Genomic DNA, 27,776 nt, shown 5'->3' with positions numbered 1-27,776 from the left:
AGATTTCCTTGTAAAAAATAATATTGAAAACCAGGACCAGCAGTTAGCATAATGGCTATGTCGCTGGACTCCCATGAAGTTGACTGCAGTTCAAGTCCCGGACCCGGCAGCTTCACGCTGGGCGCGTGTGCGTGCGTGCCCAAGATCCGAAGAGGAGAATGGAGGAGAAGGGATTGCGGCGTGGCCATTTCTCCTGGGGAGTGATTTCTCACTTTCTATCTCTCTGTCTTTCGGGCGAGCGCACGCGCCCTATAGTGAACTAAGAATGACTTTTACGTTTTTTACAGGCTGTAAAGAAAATACGTATGTGTGTGTGTGTATAATGTAAAACATAAAGCTAAGAATATACAACAGAAATTGTACATTCAAATTTAAAAATACTGATTAGTTACGTATGTGTGTGTGTGTATAATGTAAAACACAAAGCTAAGAATATAAAACAGAAATTGTACATTCAAATTCAAAAATACTGATTAGACATGTAAAGAAACTTTGCTGACATGATTTAGATCACTGTTTACCTTCCTTACACTTAATTTCTAGTCAGAGGATTTATGATTAATAACAGGAGGCAGGTCTTAGCAAAAGCATACAGAAGAACCTAAGCCACCTATCACTTAGAAACATACCAGAATATTACATATAAGACATTTCTAGAAATGATCATATATTATAAATCTCAAAGGCACATTTTATATCAAATTATGGTATAAAAAAGCAAGGGTATCCATTATTACAATATCACCATTAAAGACAAAAATACAGCTTTGGGAGAAGCAAGTGGCATGGTGGTTAAGGACACTAGACTCCCACATGGCAGACCACAGTTCAAGTCCTGGACCTGGCAGCTTGATTTCTCACTTTTCCTCTCTCTCTGTCTCTCTCTCTCTCTCTCACTCTGTCCCTCTACAGTCAAATTAAAACAAATAAAGTTAAATAAAATAATTCTTTAAAAAGAAAATACAACTTCTTGAGACCAATAGGTGGCATAGTGGTTAAAGGCATTGAACTCGCACATGGTTTATTGCAGTTTGAGTCACAGACATGGCTTGAAACTCAAGATGGGTGCATGTGCCCAAAATCCTGAGGGGAAACTGGCAGAGAAGAAATTGCAGAGGGCCAACTCCCCCAGGGGAATGATTTCTCAATTTCTGTCTCTCTGTCTCTCTAGCAAGTACATACGCCTTATTGCAGGGAAAAAAATCTCTAAAAACCGTTTTTTTAAATCTCTAAAAATAATTATTTGAAAATATAAAGAAATACAGCTTCTTAAAAGATAATTGCAGGGCTTTTGGAATTCAGGACACACTGGTTATGTTGCTGTACAGACTGCTTCTCAGGACCCAACCATCTGCTGGGGGATTGGTTCTAGTTCCAGCAGACCTCTCCTCATGAGTGCCACTCCCCAAACACCCCCACAAACCCAACACTGACTCCCCAGTTAGCTTTGGAACTCAGGACATATCTGTTGTACTGCTGTGTAGCCTACTTCTCAGGATCCAACTGTCCACCACAAGATCTTGCTTTCATTTCGAGCAGGCTTCTCCTTGTGAGTTTTGCCTCAACATCCATCCCAGGTGCTATCAGAAAAGGGGGTTTTCCAGCCTGCATGCTGTGCTGCATACTGTGCAGCACGTGACTTGAGCCTATTCACTAAGTCTTATCTCCATAGATCATCCCCAGTTCATCAAAGGCTGAAAGTTTGGTAGAGGAGCCAACAACCTAAAGCTCCCTCATAAAGTTTACCTGCTTTAATCTGGAAGACACAGTCCTCTAATAGGATCACACCTGGAATCTAAGGGTGATATTCCTTCCTGATACTAACAAATATTCTCTAATAAATAGGAAGAAATGAATACTGCACCCAATAACACAAAACCAGCACAATAAAAAGCCCAGTTGACATTAAAAAAAAAAAAAAAAAAAAAAAACAGGAGGAAAAAAAAAAGACCTCTCTCCAAGGGAACAATGAATAACATGAAAGAATTCATTAAAATGTCAGAAAACTCACTCCAAATATTTATTATGACAAAACTCAATGAGATGGAAGAGAGCATACAACTAATTCTAAGAAATGAGATCATTCCAATACATAAAGGAGGAATTTCGTAAACAGACAGACATCTTAAAAAAAAGAATCAAAAAGAACTGCAGGAAATGAAGAATACTAAACAAGAAATTAAAAGCATTAAGAGCAAATTGGACCATGCAGAAAAAGAATTTCTGACCTTACAGACAAAGTCTCCAACATAGACCAACCAAAAAGAATAAAAAAAAAAATGAGGATAACATATGGGAAATTATAGACAGAATGGAATGCCCCAATATCCATATAATGGGTATTCCAGAAGGTAAAGAAGCTGGTAAAAGCAAGAAAAAACTCTTGAATGAAATGCTATCTAAAATTTTTGCACATCTAGAGAAACAGGAGAAATTCAGACCCAAGAAATAAAAGGAACTCCAAATAGAATCAGCATAAAAATATCCTCCACAGGGGCCAGCAGGTTGCATAGTGGTGAAGGCACTGGACTCCCAGATAGCCAACTACAGGTCAAGTACCAAACCCAGAGGCTTGAAACTCATTCTGGGTGCATGTGCACGCATGCCCAAAATCCCAGGAGTAGAATGGGGGAGGATTGTAGCATGGTCAACCCCCTAGAGGGTGATTTCTTGCTTTTTCTCTCTCTTGTCTCTCTGGAGACACACCCTACAGCAAAAATCTCTATGAAGAAAAACAGCAAAATCCTTCCCCCCAGAACATCACAGCCAGATTGGTAAAAATAAAATATAAATATGGGAAAAGAGAAACATCAAGTTACATACAAAGGTTATCCTATTAGACTAACATCAGACCTCTCAATTGAAACACTGTGCACAAGGAAAGAATGGGAAGACATATTCAAAACATTAATAGGGCCAGAAGATGGCATACAGGTTATGTCACTGAATGTACTATATCCATCAAGATTATGCTTCAAATGGGAAGAACAAATACAATCATTCTCAGACCAAAAAAACTGAAAGAATTCACCAACTTTAAGCCAGCTCTTCAAGAATTACTGAAGGGAGTACTGTATCAGGAAAACTAGAGACAAATAGAAATAAGAGGACAAAAAACAACTGAGAAAACGGCCAACAAAATGGCAGGAATAAGTCCACAAATATTGATGATAATGCTAAAAGTTAATGGATAAAACTCTCTAATTAAAGGATATAGAATGGTTTAATGGATTAATAAACGAGCTCTCTTGGGGCCAGCAGGTGGCATTGTGGTTAAGGGCACTGGAATCCCACATATCCAAACATGGTTCAAATCCTGGACCTATTGGTTTGCTTTCTCAATCTCTCGCTCTCTCTCTCAAATTAAAATAAATAAACAAAATAAAGTTTAATAAAATACTTCTTAAAACAAAAACAGGAGCTGCCTATATTCTTTCTGCTTATAAGAAAAACACTTCACTGATAAAGACATACATAGACTGAAGGTAAAGGGCTGAAAAACAAATATTCCATGAAAATGAAAATCCGAAAAGGCTGTGGCTCTGATATTGGACAAAATAAGCTTCAAGACAAAAAGCTGTAAGAAGAGACAAAGAAGGACATTATATAGTATTAAAAGGGCTATTTCACCAAGAAGATATTATACTTATCTTACTGTGGTCATTAAGTAGGTATGTTTTTTTTTTTAAATCATTCTCTTTTTTTAAATAATTATTTATTTTATTTTTTATTTATTCATTCCTTGATTTTTTAATTTGACCAGAGAGAGAGACAGAGGGTGAGAATGAGAGAGAGGAAGTGAGAAAGCAAGCCACCAGGTCCAGGACTGGAACCCTGTTCGGACATGAGGAGTGTTCAGCGCCTTAACCACCACACCACCCGCTGGTCCCAGTAGGTATGTTTTTATTTATTTTGTTTGTTTGTTCATTTGCTTTTCAAGAACAGTTTTAGCTTTCATAAATCAAAATTTAAAAAGTTAAGTAATGTTTGCTTAAAACATAAGTCAGAAAAAAGGTTAGGATTCTGTTAAAACAGTAGGTAGATATTAAAAATTCAAAAACAGATATGCACAAAGCTAAAATCTAGTAAAAGTGCATTGTAAATTTCTTCTGAAAATTTTTTTCTCTCTCCATTCATGCTTTTATCCAAGATAGGCATAAACTAACTTATTTGCAGAAATAAATAAATAAGTTTAGTCTTAATTGGTTTGTTATTTGCACAAAATCCCATAACAATACTCACTGATTTAGTTGGCTTTGCTAGAACCTTTTATAAGGAGCTTCAGATTAGACTCTTAAAAAGTCTCCCAGGGCTACTGAGCCAAGCCAAGAATTCACTATCTGAAGTACCTGTACTTGGAAGTTTTTTGGACCTGTCAGGAAATGACATTCTTTCCTTACCTGCCGGGCAGAACTGTTTATGGTACCAGGCAATATTTCCAAGAGCTTCTGTAGGCTTTCCTGAGATCTACCTTAGTTCCTTAGCTTTCTGGTCATATCTTCAGATATGACATTCCAGTCAAAACCATGGCAATAACCAATATTTCCATTTTCTGATACAAGGCAATAGATGTTATTGAACTTATGCAAATAACCATTCTGCCACAAAATAAGAATACTCATAAACATTTTCCAATTTAAGAGGGGTTAGGAAGGGAGAAAAGTGTATTCAAAAGTAAAAATTCAATTTCAACTTTTTTTATTAATTGCTGAACCTATGAACAGCTCAAAGAAAACAACAACTCTTAAGTCCAGAAAACAAAGCATAGAAGAAAATCAGTAATGTTTTAGTCAAAAGTCATAAAATTTTATTTCACCAGTTCAATCTGATGTAATTAATCTCTCTTACATTGAATTTTCAGTGTTACTATGGTCTGATCTTTCTGTTTAAATCCTGCAAGTTAACATTCAATGTTATTATTGATATTTCCAGACTTGTCTCTACCATGAAGTTGGACATTTTCTTAGCTGTTCATGTTTCTATTTCTCTGTGTCTGTCTTTAATTTTCCTTATATAATCCATGAGGTACGTTTATTGTAGGCAACAGATAGAGGGTTTCTGATATTTTATCCATTCTGTGTCTGTGCCATTCTGTGTCTCTTGATCAGCGATTTAACCCATTAACATTCAACATTATTATTGATATTTCTGGACTTGTTACTATCATAAAGTTAGTCATTTTCTTGGCTGATTTTTGTTCTCTTATTTCTGTGTGTCTGACTTTAGTTTTCCTGGTATAGCACTCCCTTCAGAACTTCTTGAAGAGATGATCTGGAATTGGTAAATTCTTTCAGATTTTGTTAATCTGAGAATGTGTTTATCCTTTCTTTCCATATGAAGGATAATCTTTCAGAGCATAGTAATCTTGGTGGAAATTGTTTTTCATCTAACATTTCAAATATACTTCCCTATTCTTTCCTTGCCCACATTGTTTCTGATAAGAAGTACAATGTTAACATGATGGGATACGTGTTGTAAGTAACTTGATATTTCTTTTTCCAATTTAGTGTCTTGTCTTTGTCTGTGGTTTTGGCCATTCTGGCTATGATGTGCCTTGGAGCAGATCTTGGGTTGATTCTATTTGGAGTCCTTTGTATTTCTGGGGCCTGGTATTTGAATGCCTCTCTAGGTTTGGAAAGTTTCCTTCTAGGACTTCATGGAATAAATTTTCAATGCCCTTATTATTTTTTTCACCTTCTGGGATACCAGTTTTCTGGATGTTTGGGCGCTATTAATGATATCTAGTATTTCTTGTATATTGTCTTCATTCTTCTTATTTTCCCAGTTTCTTTGATAATTTTTTTCTAGGTCAGAGGTTTTGTCTTCTACGCTTGAGATTTGATCTCTACATAACCTAAATCTACTTTTAATACTTTCAATGGAGGTTTTGATTTCCTGTATTGCAGTCTTCATCTCTGGTAATTCTGTATGATTCCTTTTTATGTTGTCTATTACTTCTTTCAAATCGTGAAAGGACTTCCTCATGTCCTATAGCCCATTGTCTCTTTTCTCTTACATCTTCTGGAGTCCACTGTCTCTTTTCTCTTGAATTTCGTTGAGTTTTGTTACTATAAATATTCTGAATTGTTTATCTGACATTTCTGTGAGTTCCATAGTATTGAACATGGATGGGGAAGAGATATTTTCTTGGTTTCTCATATTTCTTGTGCCTCTATGATGGGTTCTAGTCATCAGGTGAATTATGTTTCTTCCTAAATTTTTCAAGTTAATTCTGAGTGTTCAAAGGTGAGAAGTAGGAGTTGACCAACAATCTCCCCACTGCTCTACCTTCCTAATGCTCACCCAGCAACCTGCACTGTAGTCTCTGTACTTCAGTAATTTGACGTCCTCCCAGTTTTTAGAGAATAGGTGCACCTGGGCTGAGCTGCAGAGCTTCATTTGAGGAAAAGAAAAAGGGTCATGTGGCATGCACTTCAGGAAGCACTGAAGTCTGAGAATTCAGAGGTATATGGCAGGGGAATGAGTAAGGTGAGATGCAGGAAGAAGCCTGCAGCAGTCTTCTGCATTGGCTTCCCTCAACAAGTACCACTTCTCCCTGATTTGCAGCACCACAGGCTCCCAATAACACCATAAATTAAATGAACTTGACAAAGAACTACAGAACATTTCTCTCAGCAATCAAAAACATACATTTTTCTCATTCCCTACATGGAAAGTTTTCAAAGATCAACCACATGATAGGGCACAAAACAAGCCCTTATAAATTAAAAGGAGTAGAAACTATATCCAGCAACTTTTCTTACCATGATGGAATCAAACTTGAAATCAACTACAGAAGAACCCTCAAAAATATATAAACACATGGAAAGAATACAACAAAATCCTGAATGACTTCACAACCACTGAAGAAACTAAGACTAAAATCAAATGATTCATGAAAACCAATGATAATGAACGAATGAGTTTTTATAATCTATGGGACATGACAAAAGCAATCATATGAGGGAAGTTCATAGCAATTAGTACCCACAAGGAAAAACAGAAGGGTGGCAAATAGACAATCTTACACCACATCACCGGTAACTGGAAAAGCAACAACAACAACAAAAATCCAAACAATACCATGAGAAAAGAATAACAGATTTGAGCACAAATAAATGAAATAGAGAACAAAAGAACTACACAGAAAATAAGTGAACCCAAAAGCTCATTCCATGAGAAAATAAACAAAATGGGAAATTGGAAACACCATGAAATACCCAAATATCCATATAATGGGTATTCTGGAAGGAGAAAAAGTTAGTAAAGACAAGGAAAACCTTTTCCATGAAATATTATCTAAAAATCTTCTACATCTAGAGAAACAAAAGGAAATTCAGACCCCAAAAATAAAAGGAGCTCCAAATAAAATCAGCAGAAAAAGATTATCTATGGGGACCAGTGGGTGGCATACTGGTGAAGGCACTGGAGTCCCACATAGTGAACTGCAGGTCAAGTATCAGACTCGGAGATTTGAAACTCAAGATCGGTGCATGTGCTTGCCCAAAATCCAAGGAGGAGAATGGGGACAAAGGACTGTACCATGACCAACTGACAAAGGAACCGGATAAGTCAAATCAGTAATGCAACAGGCAATATTAGAACAGACATAACAGAAATTCAAAAGATTATTAAAGAATACTACAAAAAAATATATGCCAATAAACAAGAAAACCTATTGGCTTGTATGAAAAGTCACGGCAGATTTTTGCAAAGAATAAACATAGAAAAATATGTCATGACTTTTCTGACAACCCAATAGATGAGACAGAAAAATTTCTGGACACACATAACTTACCAAGATTGAATCAGGAAGAAATAGAAAGCCTGAATAGACCAATAACAAGCAAAGGGTTGAATCAGTAATAGCCTCCCAACAAAGAAAAGTGACAACACTACTACAGTGTACATTGGGGAAAAATTCCTTTTAATTGGGAGATTTTCTTTTTTGGATCACATGTTTTAGGATAGGGCACAGTCACTAGATTGTGAAGAACAAAACATAGAATCAATAAGGTCTTGGGATCAGCAAATGGCATATTGGTTTTGTCATTGGACTACCATGGAGTCAACAACGGTTTGAGTCCTGGAACTGGTGGCTTAAAACTCATGCCGGGTGCATGTGTGCGCATGCCCAATCCCGAGTGGAGAATGGAGGAAAAGGGATTGTGGTGCAGCCATAACCCCTAGGGGTGATTTCTCGCTGTCTGTCTCTCTGGCAAGTGCATGCGCCCAATAGCAAAAATCTCTTTTTAAAAAAAATCAATAATGTCTTAAGATTTATCATTTACCACATTTGTATTTATTAAGCAAACCCCTATTTCTATCACTTCCACACAAATCTATGTATCAGCATGGCTCATCCTGGCTACTATATAAGACTTCCATTGTCTACCCAGAGTCACTCTTAGCCCATTCAAATCTACTTCCTTTGCTGTTTCCAAAATTACAAGATATTTTTCAAATGCAATTTTTTTTTACATTTTTGCAATAGGGTGTGTATTCTCACCAGAAAGAGACAGAGACAGTGAGAGGGAATGTGACAAATCACCCCCCAAGGGGGGATGACCACACTGTAATCCCTTCTACTCCATTCTCTTCCTGAAATATTGGGCACACAAGCACATGCACCCAGTGTGATTTTCAAGCCTCCAGGTCCAAAACACAAACCATAGCTGGCTATGTGGATGTCCAGGACTTTAACCACCATGCCACTTGCTGGTCCCACAAAAGCAAAATTTAAATATGCCATTCCTTTGCTTTAAACCTTTTAATGGTTTTATACTGGTCTTAAAGTATTCTGAATGGTTTGGCCTGTCCACTACTCCAGTCTTATCTGATGAAAATCTGTTTCTCTGCTGTAGTCACACTGGCTTGATTTTAGTTCTCTTGCACCTCAGGAACCTTTGTATATGCATATAAGTCCCTCTTCTTGGCAGGACTCCCCCAACCTTGTTATATATGTAATTTACCAAATATTTATTAACCACCTGCTATGTAAAGACAGCAAGTAAACAAGAAAATATCAGGTAGCAATAAACACTGATGAAAATAAAGCAAGGAAATGTAGTAAGACAGACTGGAAGCTACCTTGGATTTTTATATTAGGAAAGGTCTAAGGAATGAGGTGACATTTAAGCTAAGACCTGGGAAATTCCTCCTTATCTTTTGAATCTTAACTCAAACTTCATTTCCTCAGGAAGCTTTCTCTGATCCTTTCAGATCAAATTTGGTCATCCTATTGGAAATTTATATAATTTTCTTCATGCTGGGTAAAGTCTCTTTACAATCTAAATGATGTATAGTGATTTAATGTATGAATAATAATTTTTAAAATTAGTAAAAAAAAAAAAAGAAAAAAAAATTATTTTGGGATGGCCCTATGACCTAGTGGTTAAGGGAGCTGGATCCCACACAGATGACCCTAGTTTGAATTCTGACCTTGACAGTTTAAAAAACACATCAGGCATATGTTTGGGGGGATGCTTTCTCCCTCTCCCTGTCTCTCTTTGTCTTTGGTGCACATGCCCTCTAGCAATTAAAATGTATGTATACATATATATATATTTTTCTTAATAGGTTTTAAATTCCAATGGAACTGGACTATGTTTACCATTTATTCATAACACCTAAAATGGTGCCTAGAACACAGCTGACGTTTAAAAATCATGAGCTGAATAGAAGAACTTTGAATTTCACTAAAACCCTGATACACAAATTATTACAACCAAGATATAAGTACTATATGGAAAGTAAGATTTGACTACTATAAGGACTAAAAAATAGTCCAAACTGAGATGTTTTATAAGTATAAAATATTTGCTATATTTCAAAGATTTATCATAAAAAAGGATAAAATATTACAGTAATACTTTTATATTTATTGCATGTTAAAATGCTAGCATTTTAGATGAACTGGATTGAATAAAATTTTATTAAAATTAGTTTTACTTGCTTCATTTTACTTTAACAGTAGCTACTAACAAAACTAGTATCATATATATGGCTCAGATATTTTTATTGGAACACAGTGATGTAGACAAACATTTCTTAAAACAGAATCAACTAAACAGTACAAGTTTTTCCAGATATATTAATAGAAATTTATATCAGGTAATAGGAAAAGCTAAAATGAGACAAGCATTGGCTTAACAGATAAAAGGAAGAATCTAAAAGTCCACTAACACAGTGTTACAGTTTTATTAAGGAAAGAATACGTGTAGGTATACAAAAGATAAATTGGAAATCCTTCCCGAATTATATATATCTTTAGAAATCTCAGAGCTTTATGCTAAAATTATCTTGCATATGAGTCAAATAAGGATAGCACCATGGTATACATATAAGAAAACTGAGTTGAGTCAAGGGAATTGGTTTATAGTCTGAATTACGCTGTGTACCATATTATAATAAACTGACAAATAACAACCCCACCTACCTGATTGCTGCTGTTAATTCTATCAACATTTCACATCACAAATATTGCAGTCATTTACTACAACAACTACATTGTGTTTTATCACTAGAGGGTATCCCATATGTGCTTACCAGAGAGAAGAAGGGAACAAAGCAACACCCATGAAGAATGGTCATGCTGTAATCCCTTCTCTTCCATCTCCCCCTCATTTTGGGACTTTGAACATGTATACACACACACCCAGTATGTTTTTTAAGCCACTGGATCCGGGACTTGAACCATGCTGCCAGCCGTGTGAGATCTGGCTGCCTTAACTACCAGGTCACAGAGGCAGCACAACAAATAGATTTTTAAAAAGAGGAAAAAGCACCCTTTTTTGCCTCCAATTTCTTCCTCTTACCTCTATTTCTTGCATAAACTAATCACTGAGGGTAGACTACACAGGATATCCTTATTAAACTCTACCCTACAACAGTGACAACAAAAAATCCCAATCCCTGTTAAAAGCACAGTAACTTTTATATCCTTGACTACATGCTATAATAGAAGAATAAACTATTAGACTTGAAAACGACCTTGAAAAAATTCCATGCCCACTTTTTAGCAGGTAAACCATGTGTAATCACTGCTTTGTAGACATGTCAATAGAGATCCCTTGAATAATTACTTCTCCAAGGCCTATAAGTCATAGAAAAGATAATAAGTCATAGAAAAGATACTATTTCTTGAATTTCTTACCTTTTAGAATAATATACTTTTTTACATGTTTCATTATTCTGGAAATAAAATACTTACAGATAAAGTATGAAGAAGTTGTCCTGTGATAGAATTCCATACTTTCAAAAGAAAATTGTTCACTGCAGTAATAACTGTGGTGTCATAGCGATCCCAGGCCACCATAGTCACTTTAAGTTTAGTGATCTTGTCTTCTCCAGATGGCAAATTATTCCTAAATGAAACAATTTACAGTAGGCAAACCTTGTCAATTTTTTGAACAGAAGAGTAAATAAAAGAACAAATTATGACAAAATTTCTCCAGGAGAATAAAACTATTTAGATGATAAAATTCCAAACTATACTATTAGGTACACATGAAAGAAAAAAATAAATGTACCTGAGTAGGGTAATTCCTATAGACTTAATTCAGGAAGAAAAGAAAAATCCCCCCCAAAAAAATTTTTAAATACTTTGTTGAAAACAACAATAAAAATGAAGCTAGAAATAAATATAAAAGTAACTTAAAAATTAAGTACAAGTTTATGTTGGCTAACAGAAAATCTCAAAATGTCCACTTCAATGCCACAAATACTATTTTGTAAAAAAATTATTAGGTCTTGTTAAAAAGCAGTCTGAAACTCAGTAAATACCTTTTTAATGAGAGATGGTAGGGGCTGAAAGGAGAGAAGAAAAAAGATAGCTATTTTCTACAGGGTCTTATATTACAGTCCTCCTGCACAGCCTCCTAGTTTAGCTAGGATTACAGGTATGCACCACTTGGACTACACATGCACCATTGTACCTGGTCTGTTTAGGTTTAGGTCTGGGAACCAAATGTGGGACATCCACACGTCCCTAGCCTCACATAGCAGCACTCTGTCACCACGGCTGGGGCAGTAACTTTTGATTAAATTAAATGTTATGTCATCAATAGTTAGCTATGACTACAAAGCCAAACCTATATTTTTATTAATGGAAAGATAATTAATTTCTAGATCCTAAAAAACCTAGCGTCCCAAAGAGGTAATTATATATCTTTCCAGCAACAACGAAGATGATGAAAGAGAATGGTAAATAAACATATAACACTGAGTGGGAATGCTATATGAAATAATATAAAGTCATCCTCAGTAAATAAAAGGTTAAACACAGGATGACATTTAATAGGGACAACCCTTAAAACAGAAAGAACAGGGAGATTGCAAAAAAGCTCATGGGTGTACCAGCATGTGGCATAATGGTTACATCTCTAGATTCCCATGTAGTTGACCACGATTCGAGTCCCAGACCTAGTAGCTTGAAACTCTCTCTGGGTGTATATGCGTGTGTACCCAAAATCAAGAGAGGAGAATGGAGAAGAACCTGCAGTGTGGCCATCCCCCCTAGAGGATGATTTTTTGTTTTCTGTCTCTCTTTGTCTCTCCAGTGAGCGCCCTATAGCAAAAATCTCTTTCTCTCTCTCTCTCTATATATATACATATATATACATATATGTGTGTATATATAAAGTCATCCTCAGTAAATTAGAGAAAAAGTTAAACATATAATGGGATTTCATAGGGACAACCCTCAAAATAGGAAGTACAAGAGGACTGCAAAAAGTTTACAGGGGAACCAGCAGGTAGTGTGGCAGTTAAGGAAGCTCAATCTCACATGGTCAGCTGCGTGGTTTGAGTCCTGGACCTGGTGGCTTGAAAAACATTCCAGGCACATGTGCATCCATACTAAATATCCTGAGAGAAGAATAGAGAAGGGGTTTCTGTATGGCCATTCCCTGTGTGGGGTAATTTCTTACTCCTCTCTCCCTTTGCCTCTAGTGAGTGCATGTACTCTATAGCAAATTCAATTTAAAAAAAAAGTTTGTGGGAAAATGGAATTAAAGTATGAGTTTGTTTTGGTGCAAAAAAATTTTTAAATCCATGCAGTTTTTTTATAATACACATTTTTCATTATCTTTTGAAGACCCTCTGTAGTACAGATAGATATTTTTTAAAAGACCTACAGAAAACTAAAGCAGTGAATGATTCTAGTAAAGAAGAGCAAAGGGATTTTTGAGTCATAACAGATCAGATTCATATGAGTTAGCAACGTGCCTATTATCTAGTCTATAAAAGCAACAATAGGCGATTTGCTTAAAAAATGATACAGCTGCACATTTCCCATCTACTAATTAATTTCAAAATGTTTACTAATGTAAAAAGTATATTTTATGTTTTTATCAAATATAATTCAATGTAAAAGACAGCACACCATATGAGAATCACTGAAATATTTAACATCCATTCTTACCCAGTCACTTTAGTAGCCATATCTAGCACTATACTCTTCCATTCTTGTTGTTGATATTGCCAAATTCTTGCTGTTCCATCTCTACTTCCACTAACAAATCTTAAACTGGTAAGAAAGATATAAAATAGCCTTTTGTTACTTTTCTCCAAAATGGAAATCACTTTTCTTCTGATTATAAAAGTAAAACATTCACCCTCATGCATTCCTGGAGTGAATTTTAAATGGTACAGACACTTTAGAAAACAGTTGGCAATTCATCAAAATACTAAAATACAGTTATCATATGACCCAGTAATTCTACTCCCAGGTGTATGTTCAAGATAAATGAAAATGTAAGTCTATACTAAAATGTATATAAAAATTCAAAGTAGCACTACTTATAAGCTCCAATGTCCATCAATAATGGATAAATGTATAAATTGTGGCAAATCCACATGATGTATGTAATACTATTCAGTAAAAAAAAGGAAAAAATAATGATACATGCTGCAACATGAACCTATAAAGACAAAAAGCAGATTAACAATTAGAGCTGGGAATGAACTGATAGGAGGACTGGCTGACAGCTAAAGAATATAGGCTTTCTCTATGGGGTGATAAAAATATTATAAAATTGACTGTGATGGTATTTGCACAATCCTATTAATATACTAAAAACCACTAAATTTTATGTTTTGTAAATTACATCTCAACAAAGATGTTAATAATAATACACACATTCACTCATAGTTATTACTGCTTACTTTCTATTCTTTCAGAGTTTATTAAATACATACATATACACTCATATTTTCCCCTACAAGAAACAGAATTGCTGAGATGTCCCCACAGCTCAGCAGTTAAGGGAGCCAGACCCCATACAGCTGACTATGGTTCTGGCCCCGGCAGCTTGAAAAACACACTGGGCACATGTACATAAATGCCCACAATCCTTACGGGAAAGAGGAAGAGAAAAAAAAAAATCACAGTGTGACCACATTCCAATGGAGGTTCTCTCCCTCTTTCTCATGGGTGAGCTCATGCATCTTCTGGCAACATAATAAACAAAGAGAATTGCACTAAATACTAAATATTATATTTTTCCTTAACTTAACTGTATTTTATAGGTCTACTTCTATGTTTACAAGTATAAAATTACCATTGCATTTAATGTGTGTTCACCCATATAGATACATCAAAATTTATTTAATCAATCCCTATGTGATCAATATTTACACTGTTGTCTGTCTTCATCATTAGAAACAAACATCTCTGTATACTTCTTGCACAACCCTATACATGTCTTTGCTTAGTAAAAGAGTAGGCATATTCTTTTGAGTTTTTAATAAATACTGTCAAATTGTTGCCCTGAAACTTTTTTTAACAATTTATAATCTTTTCAAAAATTGTAGAGAGAGGAACAGCAGGTGGCATGGTGGTTAAGGCATGGACTCCCACATGGCTGATTGTGGGTCAAATCCTGGACCTGGCGGCTTGCTTTCTCACTTTCCTTCTCTCTCTCTCTCTCTCTGGTGAGCATGCATGCCTTGTATCAAATTAAAAAAATAATAATGATGACAAATAAAATGAAATAAATAGTTCTTAAAAAAATTGTAGGAGAGTATCCATTTCCCAAAAATCTTTAGTTTAGGTATCTTTTGATATCTTTATTGGCCACATAGATAAAACAAGGTGTTTTTCCTTAAAGAAGAAAGGCAGAGAATGAAAAATTCAGATTATTCTAGCATAAAAGAATAGTAACTGTACAAACTTTCAAGTATATAATTCAGTAAATTATAGTAAGTTAACATTAAAATTTATTTGAGGTTTTTGTCATTCTCAATACAGAATCACTCTCTATGGACTACATTATTTACTTCACATTTAACAAGGATGATAAAATTTATCATTGCAATCACTCATTGTCCAAATAATATTTTAAAATAAAACAGTCATCCACAAAGGCCTCATAGACATATGTGAATATAAATTCATGCTAAATTAAAACATTAAATCTAGGTCAACTTTTAGGCCAGGGCAGATTATCGTCTTTTGGATAATTAAACATTTCAGAAGGTGCACAAATAACTCTATATAATTTCTGAGTTTACAAAATACAGAAAAAAGGAATATGTAACATACGAGTACAGTAGTCTCTTCATCCATGGTTCCAATTTACACAGTTTCAGTTACCCACAGTCAACCACAATGTAAAATATTTAATGGAAATTTCCAGAAAAATGAAATTTGCCACTTTTAAATTACACAATGATCTAAATAGCATGATGAAATCTTGTACCATCCCACCCCATTCCATCTGGGACATACCCCACCTGGGATGTGAATCACCCTTTGTCCAGAGTATCCACATGACATGCTACAAAGCTGGTCGTTAGTCACATAGTAGCCATCAGTTATCAGATCAAAAAATAACATAGTATACATAGAGTTTGATACTATCCATGATTTCAGGCATCTCTGAGGGTCTTGGAATGTATTGCCCACAGAATATGGGGAGACTACTGTAGTAGAGATAATCAGCAATACAGATATTTAAAGGAAGTCAAAATAGCTAAAATTGGAGCAGTCAGGAAAGGTTTCAGGTAGAACATCAATTTTAAAGGGAAGGTAAGACTAGGATAAGAAGAGAAAGAGAAGAGTGGGAAAGGGAGAATAGAAGAAAGAGAGAGAGAGAACAGAGAACATAAGAGTGAAAGAGAAAGAGGTTAGAGGAAGGTAGGGAATGGTATTTCTGGGTAGGAATGATATGGAAAAAAAGTATAAGCAAAGGAATAAATGAGATAATGTACATGGGATATGACAAGACCAATGAGTAAGTCAATTAGGCTAGATCTAAGGAGAATATGGAGAATAGTAGATGAGAAACGCATACAGGTCTCTCTGAATGCCAGTCTAAGACATCTGACTTCTATTCCACTAAGGAGGAAGAAATACTAGTGTTATGAACAAAACAATGTTAATCTGGCAGCAATAAAAGTGTCAAATAAGGGAATCCATGACCAAGGTGGGTGGTAACAGAAATAGAAAGAGCAAAATAAACAAAAAAGAAAGCACTCAAAAAAGAACTGATACACTATGGTTATTACTTGGATGAGAATTTGGAAGGGATAGAAAAGGATGTCCAAGACAGACAAGGGCTGTGAACTTCAGTGAACAAACAGAAATAACATCTACAACAAAAACAGATGCTTCTTTGAGGGAATAGTAATAAAATATCTCAAAGATTTGTTTACACTAATATGTACTACATAATTACCTGTCTCCATTGTTACAGAACTGAACAGCAACAACTTTGTCCTAAGACATAAAACAACAGATTCTTGGTTAAAATGACCTTATCTGTAAAACAAACCAAGTGCTCTTTCCATCAAATTCACATGTAAAAGTATCATGGGATGAATTTGTTTAATGTCATTTTCTTAAAAAAAAAATAAAGGGCCAGCAGGTGACATGGTGGTTATGAAGCTGGATCCCACACAGCTGACCCCACAATTCAAGTCTTGAACTAGGCTGCTTGAAAAACACACTGGTCCCATGTGCATGCGTGCCCAAAATCCTGAAAGAAGAGATGGCAACATGGCCAATCTCCCTACCCCTCTACTGGGAGTGACTTTTCATTTTCCTTCTCTCTGGCAAGTGCATATGCCCTGTAGCAAAAATCTAAAATAAATAAATTAATTAAATAAATAAATACATACATACATAAATAGAATTTAAAATATAATACAGCCTGGTGGGACCAGCAGATGGCGTAATGGGCTAAATCACTGGACTCCCATGTAGTCAACAGCAGTTTGAGTTCTGGACCTGGTGGCTTAAATTCAGGCCAGGTGCATGTGTATGTGTGCCCAAGATCCTGAGAGAAGAATGGAGGAGAAGGGATTGTGGCGCGGCCATCCCCTCTAGAGGGTGATTTCTTGCTTTCTGTCTGCATCTCTATGTCTTTCTGGCGAGTGCACGTCCCCTATAGCAAAAACCTCTCAAAAAGAAAAAAAAAAATACAGCCTGAAACTATGCATTAACTAAAGGAGCAATACTTACTGGCAATAATTTAAAACAAACCAGACAAAAGCAAATCTGCTTCTAAACCATATTTCAGACAGTTTTGAATAGGTATTAGCTTACTATGTCCCATGTAATTCAGACAGCATATTGATTTATGAAATCACCTTAAAATTACTTACTTAATAGTAGTTAAATTACATTTCCCACTAATTTTCTCTTATTTCAGAAAACAAAACAATTAATTCCCATTTTCCACAAGAATTATTTTATAATGGAACCTTTGAACTTATAACCTGTAGGTAATATAGTTGAGATGCTATTTGAATTTTCCTTTTGAATAATTAACCCATTCTTTAAAAAAGACAGTATACATAATAGTGATGACAAGATTGATGTACAAGACAAATTTTGCAATTTCCTTCACTTTTCTTTCTTTTTTTTTTTTAAGAGGTTTTTGCTATAGGGCGCGTGCACTCGCCTGACAGACAGAGACAGAGAGACAGAAAGCGAGAAATTACCCCCCAGGGGTAATGGCCATGCCACAATCCCTTCCCCTCCATTCTCCTTTCAGGATCTTGGGTACGCATGCACACATGCCCAGCGTGAGTTTTAAACCACCAGGTCCGGGACGTGAACTGCGGTCGACTACATGGGAGTCCAGTGACATAGTCATTATGCTAACTGCTGGTCCCCACTTTTCTTTCTTGATAATAAAATTAAAATATACCATCAAGTGTTATATATATTTTCCCAAACCACTCTGTTATTGAACAGTATTTGAGCTTAACTTTTGATAAAAAGCTGATATTAAATCTCTATAATTATTGATATCATTGAAAATTAATAAACTCTTCATATATTCAGATTTATAACTGATTCAAAATGTTTCATGATTTCACTATATTATTTATGTGATAGATTATGGATTCTCACTGCCAGATACAATTATTGGTTCCAGATGTTCTGAAGGAACAACTTATTTTCAAAACAACTTAATTTTAGAGACTAACAGCCACCAGTGATTCTAATAGGTAATGTTCACTTTTTTTGACTTGTCTTCTTAGTTGGGCTACTGCAAATAAAACCGTACTAAATCAATTTTTCTTCATCTTTTCCCCCTTCAATCCTTTCCCACTCATTTATTACCTCCTTCTCTCTCAGCTCTCAATAAAATAAACTTGACTGTATTTGTACATACAGCCCAACTTGGGTGATAACTGCAAAGATCCCTCCTTGTCATGTTCTAGCATATTATACATATTATACATATTTTCACAAACCACTCTGTTAGTGAACAGTATTTGAGCTTAACTTTTGATAAAAAAGTGGATTTCTCAGTTAATGGTTTTATGCTTAGAGCTTTAATATTTAAGTATTTTTCTTTCACAATTTAAATAGTACTCCAGGATTTTAGTATCTAGGAATAAGTAACAGTAAGGTGAGTACTCAGTAGAATTCAGTAAATCTTCATAAGGAAAATGTCCAGTTATGTTTGCATAATAAGGACAAAAAGCAGAAGACAAGTTGTTTGTAAAAGCTTCAGGAGAAGGTTCCTAACACAGTTCCATTCTACTACATATTTAAGAAAACAAAATTGATTCTGTAATGCACAAAGGCATCTTTCAGGAAAAACAGTTGTGTTTTACTGATGTACACTAGTAATATTCCAAATGAGGTTTCAATAATAACAAAAACAGTAACATTAAACTTCCAAAGATAAATGCTTTCAATTGCTGACTATACAGCTTTGACAGTGAGGCATGTGAGATGTACAATGAGCTGAAACAGAAATACTCCCATACGTCACAGGAATTATTTGAAGAAGAAAGTATGGAAAGAAAAAGAATAAATGCTTGAAAAGTGCACAGGGATATAACTAAACAGCAGTGGCTCAAACCCCCTGCCACAGAGGATGGGAATAGACAAAGAGCACATACATGTGCCAGTCACAAATTGCTTTCACCCAAGGTATATATTCATTCCCTGTATGCAATACTGATAACTGGGACCAGCAGATGGCATAATGGTTACATCGCTGGACTCCTACATGGCCAACTGTGGTTCAAGTCCTTGATCCGGCAGCTTCAAACTCACACTGGACACATGCATGTCCAAGATTCCAAAAGGAGAATAGAGAAGAAAGGATTATAGCATAGCCGACCGCCCTGGAGGGGGTGATTGCTCATTTTCTCTCTCTCCAGTGAGCACACATGTACTATACAAAAATCTCTCTTAAAAAGCAAATGCTTATAGGGACCAGCACTTAGCATAATGGCTATGTCACTGGACTCCCACGTAGCCGACCACGGTTTGAGTCCTGGACCCAGTGGCTTAAACTCACGCTGGGCATGTGTGCATGCGTGCCCAAGATCCCGAGAGGAGCATGGAGGAGAAGGGATGGTGGCGTGGCCATCCCCCCTGGGGGGTGATTTCTCACTTTCTGTCTCTCTGACTTTCTCTGTCTTTCTGGTGAGCGCACACACCCTACAGCAAAAACCTCTCCTAAATAAATGAATGAATGAATGAATGAATGAATGCAGATAACTAAGTGGAATTAGAATCTATCAGTCTTTAGTGGTATTCTAAAAATCATACTAAGAACAACAAACTAAATTCAATAAAGCATTTTTTCCCTGAGACTTACTTAATAAATATTTTATTAAGTGTGAATTTTAAGTAATAGGCAGCTCATGTAACTAATAAAATACAGCAGGCTAAAAAGAAGATTTTCAAACTATTACTATAGTGTATGTGTATATATTAGGTTGCTGGGAAAGTTATGATGTATTTTTCTGTTTTTCTATGCAAAAACGTGTTATGACTTTCCTGGAAACCCAATATACGTGTGTGTGTGTGTGTGTGTGTGTGTGTGTGTGTGTGTGTGTGTGTGTATATATATATGTATATTTATACATTTTTATACATAATTTTTCCATATATTCAACAGAACTCATCTGAAATACTATGACCATAGTAAATCCAGAATTTTACATTTATCTTTATTATTAAAGAGACATTTTACCACAAAGGATTTACTTTCAATCTATATTAGAGTACAGATGAGGAAAGAAGAAATGAAACAAATTTTCCAGGAGAGTTATAAAAATAAAGTAACATATTTACACTTCTCATTTTGCTCTTACCGTATGTGACTCTATAAATAAAAAAAAAGAAAGAAAAATTCGCTTAAGACTTAATGCCAGAAAAAAAAATTAGGATTCTGTTCAAATAGTGGGTAGATACTAAAAGCTAAAAAAAAAAAAAAAAAAAAAAAAAAAGAAAGAAAAAAATACACATAGTACCAAGGAACATTAAAAACACTCTAAGTGCTTCCTTAGCTGTATGCTATCTTAAATTAGTAAGAAGGCTTCAAGAAATACAAGGTTGTCTTCAAACTATTAAAGACATACATTTCAGAGAAAAGAAAGTAAAATTCTAAACAAGAAACATGTTTATGAATATATCATTCATTAAACAGAATACACCAACTAACATATGAAATAAAGGTCTATGCATAATACATATTAGCCCAGGATCATGAAGAATTCATTTTTCTGTATTTTACATGAAAATGCAATGTTCCAAAATTATTTATAAAACAACTTATATCCACAATTCTCTTTAAACTAGTTATAGTGGTTGATTGTAAAAACTCAACCACTTTAGGGATGATGAAAAAGTTTTAGAAATGCATGGTGGTGATAGATGCAGAACAATGTCCATGTACTTAATGCCGCCAAAGAACTGTACACTAAAAAACTGCTGGAATAGCAAATTTTGCAATGTATATTTTATGACAATAAGAAAGGCTAAAAAAGATAAATTAGTGTACACTTCTTGAATAGCAAATTTTGCAATGTATATTTTATGACAATAAGAAAGGCTAAAAAAGATAAATTAGTGTACAATTCTTCTTTTTAAAAGAATTATTTCATTTAATTTTATTTATTATTTTTAATCTGACCAGAGAGAGAGTGAAAGTGAAAAAGCAAGCCACCAGGTTCAGGACTCAGACCACAGTCAGTCATGTAGGAGTTCAGTGCCTTTAACCACTATGCCACCTGCTGGCCCAAATTAGTAAAAATTCTTAACACTATAAAAAGCACTGTTTACCTTCTATAAGTTTCTTATACAAGCATACCTTGTTTTGTTGTGCTTTACTTTATTATGTTTTGCAGATACTGTATTTTTCACATATTGAAGGTTTGTGGCAATCTTGCATTGAGCAAGTAAGTCTATCAGTGCCATCTTTCCAGCAGAAATTACTCATTTTGTGTCTCTGTGGCACATTTTAGAGATTATCATAGTATTTCAAACCTTTTCATAATATTATATCTGTTACAGTGATCTGTGATTAGTAATCCTCAATGTTACTACTGTAGTTCTTTAGGGACACAAGACAACAAACTTAATCAATGTGCTATATGTTTTCTGACTGCTACATTGACCTGCAGTCCCCCATCTCTTCCTTCTCCCCTCAGGCCTCCCTATTCCCTGCGACACAACATTAAAATTGGGCCAATTAATAACCCTGTAGGTCGGCCCCATGGCCTACTGATTAAGGGAGCCAAACCTCACATGAAAGACCACCCAGCTTGGTCCCTACAGCTTGAAAAGCATGTGTGTACATACCCCCAATCCTGATAGGGTGGAAAAAATGGAGAAGAACTGTGACGTAACCACACCCCATCAGGGAGTGCTTTCTGCTTCTCCCTAGGTTTCTATCTTTCTCTGGTGAGCACACCCACCCTCTGGCAAAAAAAAATTTTGAAAATCCTACAGTGACCCCTAAGTGTTCAAGTGAAAGGAAGAGTCACATAATCTCTCAATTTAAATAAGAAATTAGAAATAATTAGGCTTAGTGAAAAAGGCATGTCAAAAGCCCAAACAGGTTGAATGGTATGGTATGACTCTTGCATATTGACCAACTTATGAATGAAGAAAATCAAATGTGTTATCCAATGAACACACAAATGATAAAAAAGCAAGTAGCCTTATTACTGATATAGAGAAAGTTTTAGGAGTCTGGTCAGAAGATTCGAAGAAGATACAACATTCTTTTAAGCCAAAGCCTAATCCAGACGAAGGTCCTAAATCTCTAATTCTAGGAAGACTGAGAGAGACAAGGAAGTTGCAGGAGAAAAGTTTAAAGCTAGTAGAGGTGGGTTCAAGAGATAAGGAAAGAAGCTGTCTCCATAACATAAAAGTGTAAAGTGAAGCAACAAGTGCTGCTAAAGCAAGCTATGGAGAAGATCTAGCTATGGTAATTGGTGAAAATGGCTACTCTAAAAAAAGATATTTTTAGTAAAGATGAAATAGTCACCCACTGGAAGAAGATACCATCTAAGACTTTCATAGCCAGAGGAAACTCAATGCTTATCTTCAAAGCTTTGAAGGACAAGCTAACTATAACTCTCTTGTTAGGGGATAATGCAGTTAGGGATGATAGGTTGAAGCCAATGTTCATTTATCATTCCCCAAATCCTAGAGTCCTTAAGAATTACTAAATATATTTTGCCTGTGACCTATAAATAGAATTTATGATACTGAACACTTAATCTCACTGTTAAGACCTACTGCTCAAAAAAAGGTTTTTTTTTTTTCTTTTCTTTTCAAAATATTATTGATCAGGGCCAGCAGGTGGCATAGTGGTTAAGGTGCTGGACTACCAAATAGCTTACTATGGTTCAACTCCTAGACTTGGCAGTTGTCTTTCTCATCTTCCTTCTCTCTCTGTCTCTCTCTAGTGAGAAAATGTACTCTGTATCACATTTTAAAAATAATAAAATTAAATAAATAATTCTTGGGAAAAAATATTACTGCTCATTGACAATACACTTGGTCACCCAAGAGCTCTGACAGGTATACAAAATGATGCATGTTATTTTCTTGCCTATTAACACAACATCTATTTTGCACTCCATGGGTCAAGGAGTCAACGTTCAAGACTTACGTATGAAAAATACATTTCGTAAAATGATAGCTACCATAGAAAGTGATTCCTGTGATGGAAAACCTTTAAGAACAGATTCATCATTTTAGAGGTTATTAAGAATGTACATAATTTATAGGAGGAGGTCAAAACATCAACATTAAGAGCATGGAAGGAATTTATTCAAAACCTCATAAATGACTTTGAGGAGATCAAGACTTCAGAGAAGGAAATAACTACATATGAGGTGGAAATAGCAAGAGAACTAGAATTAGAAGTACATCCTGGGGATCAGACAATGGCATAATGGTTACGTCACTGGACTCCCGCATAGTCGACCATGGTTTGAGTACCAAACCCAGTGACTTAAAACTCACACCACTTGCTTATGCGTGCATGCCCAAAATCCCAAGAGGAGAATGAAGAAGGGATTGTAGAATGGCCATCCTTCCTGGGGGGTGATTTCTCACTTTCTGTCTCTGTCTCTACAATGAGTACACGTGCCCTATAGCAAAAAATCTCTCTCTCAAAAAAAAAAGTACATTCTGAAGACGGGAAAAAAAATTGCTATAATCTCATGATAAAACTTTAATGGATGGGACTAGCAGTTGGCATAATGACTATGTTGCCGGACTCCCATGCAGTCGACCGTAGTTCGAGTTCTGGACTCGGTGACTTAAATTCACGCCAGGTGTGTGTGCGTGTGTGTGCATACCCAAGATCCCGAAAGGAGAATGGAGGAGAAGGAATTGTGATATGGCCAATCCCCCTGGGGAGTGATTTCTTGCTTTCTGTCTCTCTGTCTCTCTCTGTCTTTCTGGTGAGCACACGTGCCCACTAGCAAAAACCTCTTCGAAAGAAAAACTTTAATGGATGAGGATTTGCTTCTTATGGTGACCAAAGAAAATGGTTTCTCAAGATGGAATCTACTCCTGGTGCAGATGCCATGAACATTGTTGAAATGACCACAAAGGATTTAGAACAAAAAACTTAGTCAACAGAGCAGCCAACAGGGTTTGAGAGGACTGACTGGGAAAAGAAAAAAAAAAAAAAAAAAAAAAAAGAAAGAAACAAATACACATAGTACCAAGGAACATTAAAAACACTCTAAGTGCTTCCTTAGCTGTATGCTATCTTAAATTAGTAAGAAGGCTTCAAGAAATACAAGGTTGTCTTCAAACTATTAAAGACATACATTTCAGAGAAAAGAAAGTAAAATTCTAAACAAGAAACATGTTTATGAATATATCATTCATTAAACAGAATACACCAACTAACATATGAAATAAAGGTCTATGCATAATACATATTAGCCCAGAACCATGAAGAATTCATTTTTCTGTATTTTACATGAAAATGCAATGTTCCAAAATTATTTATAAAACAACTTATATCCACAATTCTCTTTAAACTAGTTATAGTGGTTGATTGTAAAAACTCAACCACTTTAGGGATGATGAAAAAGTTTTAGAAATGCATGGTGGTGATAGATGCAGAACAATGTCCATGTACTTAATGCCGCCAAAGAACTGTACACTAAAAAACTGCTGGAATAGCAAATTTTGCAATGTATATTTTATGACAATAAGAAAGGCTAAAAAAGATAAATTAGTGTACAATTCTTCTTTTTAAAAGAATTATTTCATTTAATTTTATTTATTATTTTTAATCTGACCAGAGAGAGAGTGAAAGTGAAAAAGCAAGCCACCAGGTTCAGGACTCAGACCACAGTCAGTCATGTAGGAGTTCAGTGCCTTTAACCACTATGCCACCTGCTGGCCCAAATTAGTAAAAATTCTTAACACTATAAAAAGCACTGTTTACCTTCTATAAGTTTCTTATACAAGCATACCTTGTTTTGTTGTGCTTTACTTTATTATGTTTTGCAGATACTGTATTTTTCACATATTGAAGGTTTGTGGCAATCTTGCATTGAGCAAGTAAGTCTATCAGTGCCATCTTTCCAGCAGAAATTACTCATTTTGTGTCTCTGTGGCACATTTTAGAGATTATCATAGTATTTCAAACCTTTTCATAATATTATATCTGTTACAGTGATCTGTGATTAGTAATCCTCAATGTTACTACTGTAGTTCTTTAGGGACACAAGACAACAAACTTAATCAATGTGCTATATGTTTTCTGACTGCTACATTGACCTGCAGTCCCCCATCTCTTCCTTCTCCCCTCAGGCCTCCCTATTCCCTGCGACACAACATTAAAATTGGGCCAATTAATAACCCTGTAGGTCGGCCCCATGGCCTACTGATTAAGGGAGCCAAACCTCACATGAAAGACCACCCAGCTTGGTCCCTACAGCTTGAAAAGCATGTGTGTACATACCCCCAATCCTGATAGGGTGGAAAAAATGGAGAAGAACTGTGACGTAACCACACCCCATCAGGGAGTGCTTTCTGCTTCTCCCTAGGTTTCTATCTTTCTCTGGTGAGCACACCCACCCTCTGGCAAAAAAAAATTTTGAAAATCCTACAGTGACCCCTAAGTGTTCAAGTGAAAGGAAGAGTCACATAATCTCTCAATTTAAATAAGAAATTAGAAATAATTAGGCTTAGTGAAAAAGGCATGTCAAAAGCCCAAACAGGTTGAATGGTATGGTATGACTCTTGTTTATTGACCAACTTATGAATGAAGAAAATCAAATGTGTTATCCAATGAACACACAAATGATAAAAAAGCAAGTAGCCTTATTACTGATATAGAGAAAGTTTTAGGAGTCTGGTCAGAAGATTCGAAGAAGATACAACATTCTTTTAAGCCAAAGCCTAATCCAGACGAAGGTCCTAAATCTCTAATTCTAGGAAGACTGAGAGAGACAAGGAAGTTGCAGGAGAAAAGTTTAAAGCTAGTAGAGGTGGGTTCAAGAGATAAGGAAAGAAGCTGTCTCCATAACATAAAAGTGTAAAGTGAAGCAACAAGTGCTGCTAAAGCAAGCTATGGAGAAGATCTAGCTATGGTAATTGGTGAAAATGGCTACTCTAAAAAAAGATATTTTTAGTAAAGATGAAATAGTCACCCACTGGAAGAAGATACCATCTAAGACTTTCATAGCCAGAGGAAACTCAATGCTTATCTTCAAAGCTTTGAAGGACAAGCTAACTATAACTCTCTTGTTAGGGGATAATGCAGTTAGGGATGATAGGTTGAAGCCAATGTTCATTTATCATTCCCCAAATCCTAGAGTCCTTAAGAATTACTAAATATATTTTGCCTGTGACCTATAAATAGAATTTATGATACTGAACACTTAATCTCACTGTTAAGACCTACTGCTCAAAAAAAGGTTTTTTTTTTTTCTTTTCTTTTCAAAATATTATTGATCAGGGCCAGCAGGTGGCATAGTGGTTAAGGTGCTGGACTACCAAATAGCTTACTATGGTTCAACTCCTAGACTTGGCAGTTGGTTTTCTCATCTTCCTTCTCTCTCTGTCTCTCTCTAGTGAGAAAATGTACTCTGTATCACATTTTAAAAATAATAAAATTAAATAAATAATTCTTGGGAAAAAATATTACTGCTCATTGACAATACACTTGGTCACCCAAGAGCTCTGACAGGTATACAAAATGATGCATGTTATTTTCTTGCCTATTAACACAACATCTATTTTGCACTCCATGGGTCAAGGAGTCAACGTTCAAGACTTACGTATGAAAAATACATTTCGTAAAATGATAGCTACCATAGAAAGTGATTCCTGTGATGGAAAACCTTTAAGAACAGATTCATCATTTTAGAGGTTATTAAGAATGTACATAATTTATAGGAGGAGGTCAAAACATCAACATTAAGAGCATGGAAGGAATTTATTCAAAACCTCATAAATGACTTTGAGGAGATCAAGACTTCAGAGAAGGAAATAACTACATATGAGGTGGAAATAGCAAGAGAACTAGAATTAGAAGTACATCCTGGGGATCAGACAATGGCATAATGGTTACGTCACTGGACTCCCGCATAGTCGACCATGGTTTGAGTACCAAACCCAGTGACTTAAAACTCACACCACTTGCTTATGCGTGCATGCCCAAAATCCCAAGAGGAGAATGAAGAAGGGATTGTAGAATGGCCATCCTTCCTGGGGGGTGATTTCTCACTTTCTGTCTCTGTCTCTACAATGAGTACACGTGCCCTATAGCAAAAAATCTCTCTCTCAAAAAAAAAAGTACATTCTGAAGACGGGAAAAAAAATTGCTATAATCTCATGATAAAACTTTAATGGATGGGACTAGCAGTTGGCATAATGACTATGTTGCCGGACTCCCATGCAGTCGACCGTAGTTCGAGTTCTGGACTCGGTGACTTAAATTCACGCCAGGTGTGTGTGCGTGTGTGTGCATACCCAAGATCCCGAAAGGAGAATGGAGGAGAAGGAATTGTGATATGGCCAATCCCCCTGG

At 35.7% G+C, this 27,776-nt stretch overlaps 1 protein-coding gene across 1 annotated transcript in view; it reads right to left on the bottom strand.

The window, feature by feature from the left end:
• Positions 1-27,776, bottom strand: part of BRWD3 (bromodomain and WD repeat domain containing 3) — a gene marked incomplete at its 5' end in the record, with an annotated part of 164,543 nt that overhangs the window by 56,418 nt on the left and 80,349 nt on the right. The window contains 7 exon segments of the mRNA XM_027765487.1: positions 11,213-11,366; positions 13,424-13,528; positions 16,680-16,720; positions 20,572-20,582; positions 24,873-24,889; positions 25,125-25,164; positions 27,059-27,087. Coding sequence (XP_027621288.1) covers positions 11,213-11,366; positions 13,424-13,528; positions 16,680-16,720; positions 20,572-20,582; positions 24,873-24,889; positions 25,125-25,164; positions 27,059-27,087 — 397 coding nt within the window.

Source organism: Tupaia chinensis, unplaced genomic scaffold (genome assembly GCF_000334495.1).
Source record: "Tupaia chinensis unplaced genomic scaffold, TupChi_1.0 Scaffold138416_1, whole genome shotgun sequence".
In the NCBI taxonomy this organism is placed as follows: Eukaryota; Metazoa; Chordata; class Mammalia; order Scandentia; family Tupaiidae; genus Tupaia; species Tupaia belangeri.
This window is presented reverse-complemented; position numbering and strand designations above follow the sequence as displayed.